Source organism: Colletotrichum abscissum (assembly GCF_030869225.1).
Source record: "Colletotrichum abscissum strain IMI 504890 chromosome Unknown Scaffold_3.1, whole genome shotgun sequence".
In the NCBI taxonomy this organism is placed as follows: Eukaryota; Fungi; Ascomycota; class Sordariomycetes; order Glomerellales; family Glomerellaceae; genus Colletotrichum; species Colletotrichum abscissum.
Genome location: NW_026850209.1, coordinates 418,950 through 434,666, shown reverse-complemented (window position 1 = coordinate 434,666; position 15,717 = coordinate 418,950). Strand labels below are relative to the sequence as shown.

The 15,717-nt window shown below is 53.3% G+C and overlaps 7 protein-coding genes across 7 annotated transcripts; 2 read left to right on the top strand and 5 right to left on the bottom strand.

The window, feature by feature from the left end:
- Positions 1 to 1,865: 1,865 nt before the first annotated feature.
- CABS01_01481 (SOM1 protein) lies at positions 1,866 to 4,600 on the top strand (the record flags this gene model as incomplete). Its single annotated transcript, XM_060534861.1, has 4 exons — positions 1,866 to 2,375; positions 2,440 to 2,621; positions 2,691 to 4,110; positions 4,163 to 4,600. 4 exons carry the CDS (start codon positions 1,866 to 1,868, stop codon positions 4,598 to 4,600), a joined length of 2,550 nt encoding a protein of 849 aa, XP_060398050.1.
- A 2,324-nt stretch (positions 4,601 to 6,924) lies between these two features.
- Positions 6,925 to 7,837, bottom strand: CABS01_01480 (glycosyl hydrolase family 16; the record flags this gene model as incomplete). Its single annotated transcript, XM_060534860.1, has 2 exons — positions 6,925 to 7,019; positions 7,087 to 7,837. 2 exons carry the CDS (start codon positions 7,835 to 7,837, stop codon positions 6,925 to 6,927), a joined length of 846 nt encoding a protein of 281 aa, XP_060398049.1.
- A 191-nt stretch (positions 7,838 to 8,028) lies between these two features.
- On the bottom strand, positions 8,029 to 8,280 carry CABS01_01479 (uncharacterized protein; the record flags this gene model as incomplete). The annotated part of the gene is made up of 1 exon (XM_060534859.1): positions 8,029 to 8,280. The coding sequence occupies one exon, from the start codon at positions 8,278 to 8,280 to the stop codon at positions 8,029 to 8,031; it is 252 nt and encodes an 83-aa protein (XP_060398048.1).
- A 179-nt stretch (positions 8,281 to 8,459) lies between these two features.
- Positions 8,460 to 8,795, bottom strand: CABS01_01478 (uncharacterized protein; the record flags this gene model as incomplete). Its single annotated transcript, XM_060534858.1, has 1 exon — positions 8,460 to 8,795. The coding sequence occupies one exon, from the start codon at positions 8,793 to 8,795 to the stop codon at positions 8,460 to 8,462; it is 336 nt and encodes a 111-aa protein (XP_060398047.1).
- Positions 8,796 to 10,891: 2,096 nt separating this feature from the next.
- Positions 10,892 to 11,800, bottom strand: CABS01_01477 (meiotic recombination protein DMC1; the record flags this gene model as incomplete). The annotated part of the gene is made up of 2 exons (XM_060534857.1): positions 10,892 to 11,400; positions 11,482 to 11,800. The coding sequence occupies 2 exons, from the start codon at positions 11,798 to 11,800 to the stop codon at positions 10,892 to 10,894; spliced, it is 828 nt and encodes a 275-aa protein (XP_060398046.1).
- Positions 11,801 to 12,329: 529 nt separating this feature from the next.
- On the top strand, positions 12,330 to 12,577 carry CABS01_01476 (uncharacterized protein; the record flags this gene model as incomplete). The annotated part of the gene is made up of 2 exons (XM_060534856.1): positions 12,330 to 12,464; positions 12,524 to 12,577. The coding sequence occupies 2 exons, from the start codon at positions 12,330 to 12,332 to the stop codon at positions 12,575 to 12,577; spliced, it is 189 nt and encodes a 62-aa protein (XP_060398045.1).
- Positions 12,578 to 13,065: 488 nt separating this feature from the next.
- CABS01_01475 (WSC domain-containing protein) lies at positions 13,066 to 14,617 on the bottom strand (the record flags this gene model as incomplete). Its single annotated transcript, XM_060534855.1, has 3 exons — positions 13,066 to 13,849; positions 13,902 to 14,234; positions 14,289 to 14,617. 3 exons carry the CDS (start codon positions 14,615 to 14,617, stop codon positions 13,066 to 13,068), a joined length of 1,446 nt encoding a protein of 481 aa, XP_060398044.1.
- Between the last annotated feature and the right edge of the window lie 1,100 nt (positions 14,618 to 15,717).

The following is a 15,717-nucleotide window of genomic DNA, read 5'->3' as shown; positions in this document are numbered from 1 at the left end:
TAAAGGACCTTAACGTGGGTTGGTGGGAGCCCAAGGTTAGATAGCTAAGGTAGTCCAGAGCCCTCTGAAGCTTCAAGCCCAAGCACGTACCTTAACGGGTACCTACCGCCCTAAAGCTTGAGGGCTCCTTCGGAGTCTTTCAGTTCGCCTAGGTATGATAGTAGTACCCGGAGAGCTGGAAAGCAAGCACGCAAGTTGGAGGTGATTGTCGATTTTTTGCCTTTGACGATTTGGCATGTGGCCTCAGGCAACAAGCGGTCTCAGATATTCGCAGCTCATTCTGAGATATGCGACATGCCCGGCGCGGGTGCGCGCCTCACCTCGTGCCGGGCACCTCACCTTTCTTACAGGACTGGCTACCTTCTGGCACCCATAGCGGCCTACGGGCGTACTTCGTTCAGTGCTCGTGAGGTCTCTAGAATCTGAAGTTTGAGGTGAATAGGTAGAGATGCCGCCTCCTGCCCAAGCGTCGCATGCCCCGAAAATTGGGAAAATCCCAACCCCATCCTTTCCACTCTCCTACTCCCGCCCGTCCTGGTCTTCCCGTCCTCCTTTCCACCCCGACTGTGTTTTTCTGCATTCAAGCATTGTCGACTAACACTTAAACACCCTAAGGTACGGAGTAGGTGCTTTGCCCTCTAACCCAAGGCGCCCCTCTCTTTTCTCCCTCGTCCTCTCGCTTCCTCCGATCTCTACTTCCGCCTTTCCCTTTCCTCCTCAAATCACCTATCCACTTCCACCCCTTGGACATTGGATGGCCTCGCATGCCGATCACATCTTCAATGCCAACGTGGTCTCGATAACGTGTTTGTTACTCTAACGAGTCCTGATTCATGGTCACTGCCCTCGCGCCCCGCGAGACACTCGTCCATCTTCAAACCGACCTTGCCTGATCGGCCTAGCGACCGCGGCTTTAGGGACCGGTCAGTCGACCCTCGCTACGGAATAACATCCCGCCATTCCCCACAGCTGGTAACACCGACGAAGCCAGACCTTACAGACCGACCATCTCACTCACCTCACCCATTATTAGCAGTAACACCACCGCCCAGAACCACGGTGGTCCACATCCACCTTCACTTCGACGCTGCTTCCCCCCCGGAGAGCGAGGAACCCTCCTTCCCCCTCCCCCCCCCCCCCAAAAGCCAAACCCAAATCCAAATCAAATACCTAGCCACCCAGAAGGGGCCACACTGCCATACCCTGAGCCACAGCAAGAGCCAGAGCAAGAGCCAGAAACACCAGGTCTTCCTACCCCCGACCCCCGAGTCGCGCTGCTTTCCCTCCTCCTGTCTTTCATCTTTCCACTCTTCCCATTTCCTTTCAAAGTCCCACTCCCTCACCTGCAACTGCCTTTGGTGGCCCATCCCGTCGCCCTTCCGCCTTCTTCAACATCTCGCCCTCGCATCAATCCTCCTACCCCCTCCAACCCAAATCCGCCACAGCTTCTGTCGCTGCCACGTCTTTCGACTCTTTTTTTTCTTCCTCTGTACCAAACCATATCTCACCACCGCCATCGTCACTGGTCGCGCATCCCGCCATCTGTCGCGCGCCTCTGTCTGCACTCCCCAGCCTTTCTCTTATCCGTCCAACTGAAGGCTCCTTGTACCCTTGCGCCCGACCGCTGAATCCGACACGACTTTGCCGCCAGCCGGCTTTTTAGCGCACCGCGTAACCACGTACACGCTCTGCGACACTCCCACCTCCAACCACAAGGTGGCTGACCGACAAACTTTTGACGACATCGACACTCTTTCTTCGCTTCCGAACAACCACCATCCTTCAATCAGCTTCTCCTTTATCCATCGCATCGACCTCACCCCATCTCGTCGGGCAGACGCTTGTCTGCAGCCCGGCTCACAATCATGAACGCCAACGTCAACCCCAACCTGGCCAACATGAACGTCATGGGCGGTGGCCCTGTCGGCGCGCCCGTGCCTATGATGAATAATGGCGCAGTCGCTCCCCAAGTCGCCGGTGGTCCACGACAGATGACCATGCCCACCGAGAGCCAGCGCACTCTGCTCAACACCTACATCTATGAGTACTTCCTCCGCCATCAAATGTTTGATTGCGCTAGATCCCTCCTTAATGGAGACCACCAAGTGAATGTCATGAAGGACGGTGCCAATCGCCGAAGGGACGAGAACGGTAATCTCATCGGCAATGGTCTCGGTGACGACCCCATGGATACCGACTCCAAAGACGACATTGACGCGAAGCTCCCTGATGACCTTCCGGCCCCCAAGCTGCCCATGCCTGCCTCAGAATCATCCTTCTTGTACGAATGGTTCTGCCTCTTCTGGGACATCTTCCACGCGCAACGGACAAAGGGTGGCAACGGTCCCGTCAATCAATATGTCAGCCATACTCAGGTATGTCGTTATTCGTCGGCGATTCTCTGTCTATGTCTGGATCATCACTAACCGAGCTGAATAGCAGCAATCTCGCATGCGACAGAACCAACAGCAAGAACTTCTCCGCCAGATGCGCCCAGACGGCATGGCCGCCCAGCAGCAATATCACTCCCAGATGATGCGCAACATGCAAAATGGCGGTATGGCCATGAACATGCAAAAGGGCAACTTGGCACGGGCCGCCATGGCGAATAATCAGAACAAGTGAGGCTTTACAGATTCGTGCCTCCCTTCATCATGTGTATGGTTTGCTAACCCAAATTCCCCCTACAGCCCCCAGGCCATGCAAATGCTTCAGCAGCATGCGAAGCAAACCCAGATGCAGCGAGACCCTTCGGACATGGATGGCAACCGCCAACGCCCCTCGTCGCCTGGCTCTGGTGAAAACGCCCCTTCCCCCTCCAAGAGACCACGCCTGGACGGTGCGCCCAACTTCCCGAACCAGCCTGGAATGATGCCGAACGGAAGACCTCAGCAGGGCATGCCGGGCCAGCAGGTGGGGACCACCCCGAACGTAGCTCAAGCCCAGCAGATGCTCATCACCAACGGAATCAACCCGGCGTCGCTGACCCAGCAGCAGTTTACGACATTCTCAAACCAACCACCTGCTGTCCAAGCTAAGTCCATTGCTACATATGCGGCAAACCTCCAACAGCATCAGGCTAGCCAGATGCCTAACAAAACCATGCCTAACGCGCCCGGCCCCCAGGGCCAGGGCTCACCCATGATGGCTCAAGGCCAAGAAGGTGCCGGGCTAGCTGCGTACTACAACGCTGGAGAAATGGGTCCAGGAGGAATTCGGCCTGGCCCTGGCGGTGCCCAAGCCGGTGGTGGAAGTAACCACGCTCTGCAGGACTATCAAATGCAGCTAATGCTTCTGGAGCAGCAGAATAAGAAAAGGCTCATGATGGCCCGCCAGGAACAAGATAACATGGGCGGAGGTGCCATGCCCAGAGACGGTCCCGCCGGGCCTGGCGGCCCTGGCGCACCTCCTGGTCCCAATGGCCAGCCTTTCCCGGAGACATCTCCCCAAGGCGCCAGAACCGGAGCTTCACCAAACCCAACGGAGCAGATGAAGAGAGGCACCCCGCAGATGAACAACGCTGGCATTCCTTCGCCGCTGCCCGAGGGCGCTCAATCTCGTGGCTCTCCCAACCCTATGAACTTCATGGGCAACCAAATGGACCCGAACATGGCGCCACACTTCTTCAAGGGCATGGGCAATCAAATGGATGGGAACATGGCCGGCAATCCTCAGATGAATGGCGGCATGCGCCCACCCAGCTCGCACCCTGGTCAGCAGTTCAACGGTCAGATGAACCCGCAGCAGATGATGGTCGCCCGGCAACAGCAGCAACAGGCGCAACAGGCGCAGCAAGCCCAGCAGCAACAGCAGCAGCAGCAGCAGCCACCTCAGCAGCAGGGACAGCCTCAGCAGGCCGGCCAAGGTGGTCAGCCGGTGCAGTGGCAGCAAGGCGGGCCGAATGGTCAGATGGTGCCTCAGGGTCCTCAGGGATCTGTTCAGGGTACACCGCAGCAACGGTCGATGCCCCCGCCATCTGCACCAGCTGGCGCCAACTCCAACCGGACGAGCACTTCCTCGCCTCAACAGGCCGCAGCGGCTCCCCCGACTCCGTCACAATCAAACAAGGCGGCGCCAAAGAAGAAGGATACCAAGAACACAAAGGCAAAGGTAAGCACATGGCAAGACACGTATTGCCCAAACAAAACTAACACATGCGCAGGCTGCGGCGGGAAAGAAGTCAGGCAACAACAACCTGAACAGTGGCACTACACCAGCCGCCGACGGTGCAGATGCGGAGGCTGCAACACCTGCAACTCCCATCACTCCTGTCACCACTGCCAACTTCACCAAGAACGGACAAAATGCCGCCGTGCCAGCCGTGCCCAACGGCCAGGCTGCTGCTCCAGCACCTGCCCCTCAGCCTCAGGTAGCCCCCCAGGCACAACACGATGCCAACCAGAACGGAGGGTTTATGGACAACACGAACCCAATGGTGGACTTCGGTGCTATGGCATTCGCCGACCCGTTGGTCTCGGACAATGTTCTTAACGACTTCGACTTTGACTCATTTCTACACGAAGACGGCGACAATCAGGCCTTTGATTTCAACACGGGTTCATTTGGCATGGAAGGCGCCAACGAAATTGGCGCAGACTAGACGGTTCCCAAGCCTGACTTTTAGGTGTACGATTCCCTCTCGTCTGTGTCATGCCTCAGTTGTGCGTTAGGCGTTGTGTCGATTCCCCAGCCTGATTTCTCCATGCCTCGCCGTTGTACGGTCGAGCGGCATGGTATTTGCGAAGCATGGCTATCTCCATTTGATTTATGGATGCGCTCAGAATACCAAAAAAAAAGTGGTTTTTACAGTCTAGAATACATCAAATCGGACTGAGCCCACATCGATTTGTTGGCATGTTGCCAACTGTAACTTTCAGGAGGATTTGCTCGACAATTGCAGTCAAGATAAAGCAGTCGGGCTTAACTCTCGCCGCCTCATCGAGCCTGTCACTTTCCTATTTCATATGCTTTGATTTACCAATCGCCTTTGGACGACGTTTATGTGTGGCAAACACTTGACGGATTGCCCCATTGGCGGCATATTCCAATGAGTCGTTTCGCTGTTCAGCACAGCCTCGTTTTCGACGGCGATTTAATTCCCTTGCGTGCATGTGCCTGGGGTAACACGCATACAAACTTCACGTTACTTTTCTCCTTGTCGGTCGTTGGTGGACGGACCGCTTGCGAGAATTCTTGATCATTGGTTCTGGAGTTCTACTGGCAGGGTTCGCAAAGTTTCGTCGGGTGCCTTTCCTATCGAACCAGTGGGCGTAATCATTGATTGTACGTGGCATACGATGTGCGAATGCAGAGCCCGGTTTCGTTTGGTGGACCCATCAGTGTTGATTTGCAAAAGAGGTGACAAGAGAGATCAAAAGGGGGCAGTTGTACCGGTTGTGGATTGAGTTGAGAGCATTGTATTTACTAGAAGGGCGGGGACACGTTCGATCACCAGCGTCGTCCTGCTATCGTCGTTTACCCTGGGTCCTGTCAGATTATACTGTGGCGCGGTGCGATATTGGTTTGCGAGGATCAATCCATCTTTTTTCATATCCTGGATGCCATCAAATATTAAAGTTCTCTCTGGCATCCCTGTCAATTATTCGTAAAAACATCACCAGCACTACTGCATTGATCATGGCGATCACGATCATGTCTTCTTCTCAGAATGTTTCCGAAGCATGATCGAAGGAGGGAAGGCAAGCCTCAATGTGCAGAAACCCTTCCATCTTTGGGGGCGTTTGATACCGCCCACAATAATCGGAGCCTTCTGACTGTGAACGCCAACGTATCTGTGGTCGTGGGGCTTTCACATGTGGTCGCACGGCTCAGAGAGGCCGGTCCAACATCTTCTGGTCTACCCTGAGCTCTAAGTTCCTCACTGGGCAAGGGAGATCCCCGCACCGCACCGGGCCCGGGTCGAGCACCGAGGCCGCAGGCGTGGCCGTGATCTACATACAAGTCGGACATTTTGCCAATGGTAATCTCGGGGAATTAGACGCGGGGCGGGGGCCTTTTTGTTTTTCATTAATAATCATAGTAGTAATACGTGCCGGTGGCCGGATGCGGCGGCGGACGCAACGGTTGTCGATCTGCAATCTGGGGTCGGCCATGCGACGGGTCATCAGCGGGGACATCCAGAGGCTAGCACCGAGCTTCTTGTTCCTCTTGAACTCTGATCGAGGGTCTAAGATCTAAGATCTAAGATCTAGAATCTAAGATCCAAGATCCAAGATCCAAGGGTGTGTTCTCGGCAGTATGGATGCGCAGCAGCCTTGTGGAAGAGGTGGATTGCTGGCTGTGCCATCGTATATTTGCTGCTTTGATGAGATGGTGTATAATATTCTCGATCTTAAGAAGACGTTGATTAGTATCTGCGTTGGCTACGTATATCTATAATCTACACAACAAACCGGCTGTGTAGGAAATGTTGCAGAATTCGAGTCTACCTAGGCACGTCACAGTGAGTTATACGAGCAAATGGTCTGCATCCGCTCTCATAATTGTCATCAAATGTAGCGATACTTGTGTTCTGGAGGTTTAGATAACGGGGAAGGATTCCCGTGTTGGATTTCAACATTGACTACTATATAGGCGGTAAAACCTAAGAAGTCGCTCCTCCTCTACGCCTGTTCAGGTCCGCAGGCTTGAAAAACAGACGCAGATGGGGGAGCAGAACGTATGAGTGTAAAGACAGCCGCTATATATCGCTTTCCAAAAAGGGGTATATACCAAAGGGGCAAGAATTATCCTGTCTTGAGAAAAGGAGGAGTGTGCCAAAGGAGCCATGTGCGACTCGAATGTACGAGATCGGACGTTGGGGCACTATGTGATGGCCGGAGTTCATGATATGACGGAGATATGTGAGGGCGGTGTCTGCGAGGCCAAGCTCATTACGAATACAGCCATTAGAGGCAGCTGCACTCAAGGCGACTGGTATACCGTGAGGTATCCGATCTCCATCATGCTTCCATAGCCATCCTGAGTAGCGTCGGTAGGAGAACCCGGCAACGTGCCGCCTGAAACTGGTTAGCATTCTCATGTACGGCAAACGGTCAACCGAGGCGAAAGGAGCGAGAAACATACCAACTGCTACATTCATAAGCACATAGTAAGGCATGTGACAAAGGGTCGCCCAGATGCCTTCGTCACCAATATCGCTGCCCTTGAGCTGGTTGAAGACAACACCGTCACGGTACCATGTGATGGTCTCGGTGACCCAGTTGTTCGACGTGCGGTCCCACTCCAGTGCCCAAGTGTGCCAACCGTTGTCGGGCATCGAAGTAGCCACGCCACGGCCGCTGGGCTCGTTGCAGATGCCGCCGGATTCTTGTTGGCAGTGAACGGTACCCGTGGCGGTGGCCTGGCCGTTGATCTGTTCAAAGATGTCGAGCTCGCCGCAGAGGGGCCACTGAACCCCGTTGCGAACGGCATCGCCCAGCATCCAAAAGGCAGGCCACATGCCCTGCTTATTTGCGTTGTCGCCCATCCTGAACATTGACTGAACCCGCATCTTCCCTCCCGGCTGAGGTGTCCACGCTGCCTTTGTCTCGATACGCGCAGATGTCCATACGCCGCTTGCCGACTTTCGGGGAATGAGCTGGATGGTTTCACCACCCGATATTTGGACGTTCCAGGACGATTCGGTGTAAGTCTGGACCTCGTTGTTCGTGTCGATGGCCAAGGCGACGTTCCATGTGTCACTTCGAGGGGGTGCGCCGGCGTTTCCTTGGAAGGTCTCGGACCAGATGATTCTCATGCCATCTTGTGCTGGGGGCACAAGAGCACCGACGAACGGCGTGAGAGAAAAGAGAAGTTGGGCGTATGTGGAAAGCATTTTTGTCCCGTGTATTTGCTGTTACTGACTGACTCTTTTCTCTGTTCGTATAGTATACTGAATGAATGGATTGGTATTGAAGTCCGTGGGTTCAATCTCGTCTATTTGCGAGCGTTCAGGGGATGAAAGTGAATGGACGATGAGATTCAAATGAATGTGATCACCAAGAAAAGAATGTAACGGCACTGGGCCTAGTAAGTGAAAGTGGGTGCGGTAGAGAACGAGAGAGGCGGCAAAAGCACATAGTTGCCAACGGGCAGCGAGGCTGGGTCGCCTCTATATATATACGGCCAGGAGAAGTTCCTACATGGGAATGGTCCAGACAACGCACATTGGGAGGAACAACCTTGCATTGGGACAACTTGACTAGGGAGCAGGACGACAAGGATGCTATGCCGGGAGCAGGCGATGAGTGACAACGGGTAAGGAGGAGCTTGTGCCATGCCCTTGCTATAGCAAATGGTTGGATTAGGGTAGTTGTCCAGAGGCGGCAAGGCAGAGAAAGAGATTGACGTGGGGAGTCAGGATGAAACGCCCAGAAGCGGCCAGGAATACCCAGTGTGGCGGTGACGATGGCCTGCCTACTTCGCAACTCGGCGCAGTCTTCTTGGTCGACTCTGGCTCAGCCGCTCGGGTTACAGTACGCAGTATCCGCACAGCAGGAGAGCCAAAAATGGGCGAGCAAGGGCATAAACTGCGGTTTGCCAGATAGATCGCGGACGGTAGTGATTGGTACATTAGGGCACTGAGGTGAATATGGATACATGGCAGGGAAAGCAGGGGTTATTTCCAGCATACAAAGTGAAGGTAACTGCAGAGAGGAGTTCCTCACGGGTAGTGGGCGTGGCCAGCAGGCAAGGCCAGGGAGTCCTGATCTGCGTCGGACAAGACGACAGAGAGATAGGGGCCGGCCCAAGATCGAGACCAAGATGTGGACAAAGAAGTTGACGGTGGCCATGGATAAGCCAGCAGGTACTCCGTACTTGGTTTGTGTAGTGAACCGTGAGAGCGAGCCAGAGCAGGAAGAGCTAACTAGGGAATGGAGCAGGAGGGTTGGCTCTTAGAGAATTGACTCGTCAACGATCTCCATCGGTCCATCCATATCCGTACATACACATGGAATGCTGTGGAGACAAGAAAAGAGGCTGAGGTGCGATCACGGACTCATATGCAGACGTGATATTGGTACTCCGTAGGCATGGTGGTATGGGAGAGAACGGGGCTTTGAGAGCAGTCACAAAAAAGAAAAAAAAAAAAGGGACGGGGCCCGTTGGCGGCGCATCCGAGCCAAGGATCGACGACGGATACCGCCTGCACTGGCCAACGGGTGTCATTGGCGGTTCATCTGTACTCGGTACTGCGAGCGTCAATTGCATAACCTTCAATTTGGGCACCGCGGCACTACTTGGTAGATCCACACTGCGGCCAGAAAGAAGAAGAAAACGCAGTCAATTGTCCAGTCGGGAAGGACCAAAACTTTGAAAAGGAGGTGGACTCGGGGCATTTGTCTAGAGCCTAGAGGTGTCAGGGTCAATCAGAAAAGAGCCTCGAAAGGGGAGGACAGTACGAAGTACTCCGTACACTAGGACTACCTAGGGGTTTCGGACGTGGGGGTAACAGGAGCCGTGATTTCCGTCCATTGGGTGGGCTCAACTCTCACCTTACAGTAGACTTAGTCTTAGACTTAGTCTTGGTATTTTGCTGTGCACACTCAATGTGTACAGAGCATCCGTCGATATCTGGTGTGAGGAAGGCGATATGTATTCGTACGAATCTGAACAAGAAGGCTGCTGGCAAAAAGCTTTGCTTCCTGCAATTCTTCAAGCTATCACCAATGGCCATGGCTGCCCCCCTTCCTTCTTTTCAATTTCCTATCAAGTTGTGCAACTGCGTGTGGCTGCACTCAATGGTGTGGCAAGCGGGCCATTCTCGCCAAGATGGGATCGTCAAGTGCCCCTGAATATTCAAAAGCTGTACATACATGAAGAGTGCAGGCACCAGGATGGCACAGGCAGCGCTGCCCAGGTGCTGAACCGGCAATGCATGCCCTGAGACAACAAATGGCAGGGTATCTTAACAGGGAGACGTCGGCCCAAATCCACAAATGGGTCCAGCGCCGCTTGGAAGTTGGACCACGTCCACCTGGGACAACGGAGATTTCTCCCCCCTCAGGAGTCCCGGCTCGATTGAGTTGGCACTTCAACAGAACTCTACGCAGTACGGGGTATTCTGTAGGAGGCCTCGAGATGGGCCCTTGACTACCTTGGCCGCTCACAGACGAATACTGTGTACGGAGTACCTAGGTATGCGTATCCGTACTCATGGATAAGAGATGCAGCTCTAGTGTACGATAAGCGAATGCCTTCCATCGCACGCTCGCCTCGTCGCCCAAAAAGAATTTCCACAATGCTTCAGCGCCGTTGAGTGCCACCTCCGCCACTGCAACTTTTGTGCCCCCATTCATGAAACTGAAGACTCCCGCAATGGAAACGAACTGCGTTATCGTTCTCGGATGAACCACTACAGCTATCACGTGTTTCAAGCACGGGGGTTGATTGTGGCTGTCATTGTCCAGTCATCGCATCACCCCATTACGCATAGCCATGCCTTATGTCAGAATGCGTGACTGTATCATTCATGTGCTACCTTCTTCCATGAAACTGTTGTCGACCTCTCTCCCGAAGTAAAAATGAGACGTTTTGTTACGGTGCAGCGAACCCACGCCGTGTAAACCAACAGAGCATCAATCGCAGTACTATTTATCCTGCAATGCTGTCATGTGCTTGAAAAACTGGCAAACCATGGTTGCTGGTACTTCAACGCGATAATTTCATCTGCTTGTGAGTCGCATTGCCGGGTCCTGGCAGGACCAGCTCCATGAACTGTTCCGTGGCGTAGTGGGCTAGATTCCTCGCTGACCAAAATCAGGCAGCCCGCAATATGCAGTTTCTGGGTAGAAGGTATCTATGTTCTTACTGCGGCCTGCTCGCCGTAGTTGGATAGATTTGTAAGTCGAGGCCCGCGTAAGGACTTGCTGGGCCGTGTAGGCCGTATTCAACCTGCAGAGCAGATGGTATTACCGCTCGCGCCCGGAACCGCGGGTCCAAATACATCTCCCAGCTTCTCACCTAGCCGCACGATGGTGTGCTCATAGACTCGCGCTGCGTCCATGTAGAGACTGTCCTCGTCTTCGCTCCACGTCGTGTCCGTCGCATCTTCCAGTTCAGTGTCGCTATTCATGGAATTTGCTTCTGTCTCGTCACCTTTTGTGCCGTCGTCTCCGTCGGACTCCTTGCTAAGGACCTCCACAATGACCAGTCTTGTCTGCTCCACAGAGCTACGGCATCGCACCATATCTGTCGTAGACATGCCAGCTCTCATGCCGTTCTCAAAGCCAGGCAAGGTGTCTTTGGTCTCGATATCGCGGCCGATTAAGAGGCTTGCGAAGCAATGGTCCAGCTTTTTCAAGACGGAGAAGGTAGCTCTCGGGGAAGGAGTAAAGGCGTCAATCCATTGCGTGAAGTCGCTGGCAATATTCAAGAGGAAGGGAATCTGTATGCTCGCTACAAGACAGAGTCAGCAATAGTACCGGCGTTTAACTCAAAGCAACGCCGATTTTCGAGGGAGACGGGCTAGTTCCTCACGTGTTCCGGACAGCCATAGGACGTCGATGACGTTATGTAGGTCCTTGCAAAGCTCCGTAAAGCTCTTGTAGCCTATGACATCGTCGCCGGGCTCGGCACTGCCATGCTTCTTGACATAACGACGATTGACAATGGCGAGACGTTCCTCAATGTACCGGCGTACCGTCTCTTCCTTGTTGGAACCTGGTCGGAGCGATCTGGCGCGGGGATGCGGCAAAGCCGCACTTGAGCGCGCGGAGGCACTGCTAGGAGCAGGTGAAGGGAGAGATTGCAATGGAAAGAAGCCGCCAGGACCCACAGGCTGCGGAGTGTCAGTCATTATGTCTAAGTACTGTCGCCGGTTACTCCAGAGTCGATGCTGCTTTGCGCATTGCCCACGCAGAAATGCCCTGAGTCTTAAACAGAGTCCAGCCCCTTCAAGGTTCTCGCGACGTGGGGTAGTGATGTATAAGTTGTTGAGCAGACTGGCAAGGCGATTGGGACGTCTGTACGTAGTACGGATACGTAGAAACATTACCTAAGCCGAGTGAAAGGGTAGTGGAGATCAAGGTAGGTAGAGGTACTAATTACCTTAGGTACTCTATCAAGCGCTTTATCTGATCTCCGATAAGAGCTATCATCTCCACCTCAGCCACAACAAGGCCTTGCCATATGTGGCTTGCGCGTAGTTGACGACGCCCAGTCAAAAAATTTCGGCCCTGTACGCTTTCCGCGTGAAGTCGAGCCGACCGATCGCGTTTACGACCTCACATCCCGCCCCTTGCTACCATCACATCACCGTACACCACATCTCCGAGCTCAACTCGTAAATCGTTCTTCCTTTGCGTCTTCAAATCCAATTATTCGTCATGCCTGCCAAGAGAATCGTCGTCCAGAGAGACAACCAGCGCTCTCGTCAGCCCAAGGGTTACTTCAGATCAACATACGATGCGTTGACTTCCTCTGAGAATGCACCCATCGTGCGCAGCGTCGCCATCTTCGGCGTAAGTCACCATGCGCTTCCAGACCCCTGATCTGTGAGCCCTGCTAACGTCCGGTGCAGGCAGCTGTGACTTTCCTCTCCAGCTCCTGGGGCGAGTTCCTTCTTCCTCCGTAAGTTGCTCATCACCTTGAGCCCCAATTCAAGGTCGCTGACGCTTCGATTTCGCAGTCAATAAAGATCTTTCTACAATCGAATGACGGCTCATGTATAATTACGTCCTTTTTGCCGCAATAGAAGCTGGCTGTACAATACTCGAAGAAAGGTAGCCTCGAGGCTATGGGGAATGGCATCTGAGGTCTGGTGTTGACCTCAACGCCACGGCCTGCACCGGCTGGCTTTAATGAATCTCTCTCTGACGCAATAATCGTTTATTTGGATGCACTTGTGCCGTGAATATGTTCAACCAACAGGGAGTCTGTACGGCGGTTGCTCCAACAGTGTCGCAAGTCTACCTCGTGTGCCTAGCTCGCCCTCTATCGATTAGGACACCAGCAGTTTAAGCAAGCAGTGCGATGATGGCAATCAATTAGGCGGTACGCAACCGTGTTAACTAAATCTGTTGTACGCGATAAAACTTCCTCGGCTCTACCGATTATCTTTGATCACATCAACTCCGCGTTCGTGCAAGTCCCGTTGCACTTCTGATAGAGAGACATCGCAGCCCAGCCGCCGCACATCTCCGTCTTGCTACCCCCACAGGGCATATCGCAAGCTCCCCAGAGCCCCTTTTTGGGCTTCCGATCATCAGCTACCGAGTTCCCGCACCAGCATTCTTTCGCATATTCAAGGCCGGCATACTGAAAGCCCTTTCCGTCACAGTACTTGATACATGTATCAACCGTCATGCTATCGCCGGACGTCTTGGCGCCCTGGAGCGTCCTAGTCTGTCCAGCCGGATCACGGCCACAGCCCAGATATTTGTACTTGAGAGTACTTGTCACGTCCTTGTAACCCCACTTGGGTGCCGAGATCTGGGTCGCTGCACCGCAGCCTGATTCTGCCACAGCGTTGCCTGGGCCTCGTTGAACGCTGTTGCAACCAGGCAACTTATCAAACTGGCCCTGAACTTGCTCGTCAACCTTGACGGGGACTTGGCAGTTCCTTCGGGTCTCGTCGTCAAAAAACTGGAAAACAGGGCATTTCTCGATGCTACCACCGTTGTCGGTGCATTGTGTGATAGCCGATTGGAGTACATTGACGTCCCATCCATTGATGAAATCGCCGTGCAAGCCATATCCAGTCGGATCACTAGGTAGTGTAAGCAGATTTTTTTTTGTACGAAAGTGAAGGTGAGATGCTGACCCATTAGACAACACAAACGGTTGCTTATCTCCGTACCATTTGTCCTTGAAATCATTGACGCTAAATATCACTTCGTAGAATAGACTGGCAGACAAATCAGCACCTTGTGGTCATGAGTTCCCTGGTGTAATCTCACGTAACGAATCTCTTGGGGTGAGTTGTAGGACATTTTCCGTTATCAAGGCGATCCGGGTACGCCATGTGGCTTTTGTGGTCAGGTGAATCGAGGTTGACACCGTCCCAGCATGCAGGGAATATTATTTGAAGACGGAGGCCATTCGGACAGTTACGATTGGGAAGCTCGCTCGTTGCAGGGCCGCTGTTGCCCAAGCACACGTAGGAGATGGCCCGCTGCTCGAGGGTATTGTTGTAGCTTCGAAGCTTTGGGTCGCCCGCTAGCATTCGAAAGCCCTTGGGATAAGCGATGAGCCCTTTGCTGTATTCCGGATCCTTGGCGTCCTGGCGGAACCTGGAATAATGGTCAGTTCTCTGGCTTCTCTCGTTGTGCTACATCGTTACTCACAAATAGTAGGCAAGCATGCCTCCGGACTGGGAAACACTAGTGAATTTGCCGTCTTGGCCTTGATAGTAGAGGGTTGGAGTCCAGTAGTTGCTTAAATCGGCAGTCACCTTGCACGTTGAGCAAGTGGCAGCACGAGCCTGCTCATAAGTCATACTGAAGTCGAAGCCATTACCACCCATGATGGTATGAACATGCCCTGAGAGAGCTCCCGGGTTGACAATGGGATCGGCGCGCTCAATAACCACTGGTTTTGAACAGGGCATGATGAAGAAAGCAGCCGCTTTGCCGCCTGCCCAGAGCCCAACGAGAAGTTGCTTGCTTACTTTCATGATGGGCAATGATAGGAGTTGTGGCGAAAACGATAAACCGGCGTGTAAAAAAATGAGATTTCAAATAGAATTAAAAGAGGGAGCGATACTGGTTACCCAAAATTTGATAAAACCGGCTAATGATGTCGTGGAATTCTGGTCAAAAATCAAAGTTCACCCAGCGAAAGCTGGAGTGGGGGCTAGGAAATAGGCCGAAAGCTAATAGCTCTAAAGGAAGAGCAGAAAAGCCAGGTATGCAGGCGTACATGAGAAGAAGTAATGACGGCAAGTCTAGGAGAAGAGGGCAAGGTGAAGCAGGCTATGGCGATCTTTTATCATTCACTCTGAATGCCTACTGTCAAAACCCCACCCATATCATAGGATCTAGTTAAGGATCTAGACCGGGAGGCGCAGGAGGCTTTCCGTCAATGCGGCCGTGACAATAGACACAGACAAGCCATTATCTAGACCTTGAGCTACAGAGGGAACAAGGAGGGTGCCCATGAGTGGAGGAACATGACGAGTTGGCTGAGCCTAATCTAGATGCGTGCTTGATTTCGCCAAAGAGCTGTAATGGCGTCGACAATTGGCGAAGCTCTGCTCAGCTCTTTGGCGTTGATCGGAGATGGCTCCGCGCTTTAGTCAGAATGGAGAGGTGGTCGCAAGTAACGCTTGCCGGTGAAGGTTGTGGTCCAGAAAAGAAGGGTATTTCGCTCAATCGTTCAACTCGAGCTTAGCCTACATGTCAGACGTTGCGGCAGTTGTCTCTGATTCACCCATTGAGCTGGTTGAGCCAAGAGGCAAGATTTCAAAGACAAGGCGTCGCGAATCTGACGCAGGTCGAGATCTTACACGGACGAGGTCGCTGCTTTAGTCGTGATGAATGGGAAAACCCCGAGAGGAGGCATCAAGGAGACAAGGTCGAAGCTTTGGGGTGGATTGTCTTAGACACGTGGAATTCGGTCATGACAGGGTCCATCTCGTCAGAAAAATGCCCCTCACTGGCTATGCAAGCATCCGCCGTCTGGCGAGCTTTCGGGCGGAAGGCGGATCGTGTGTGCAAGCCACTGCATCGTGAGCTACCGGATTGGTCTTAGAACCGGCTTTTCAAGACTCAAACG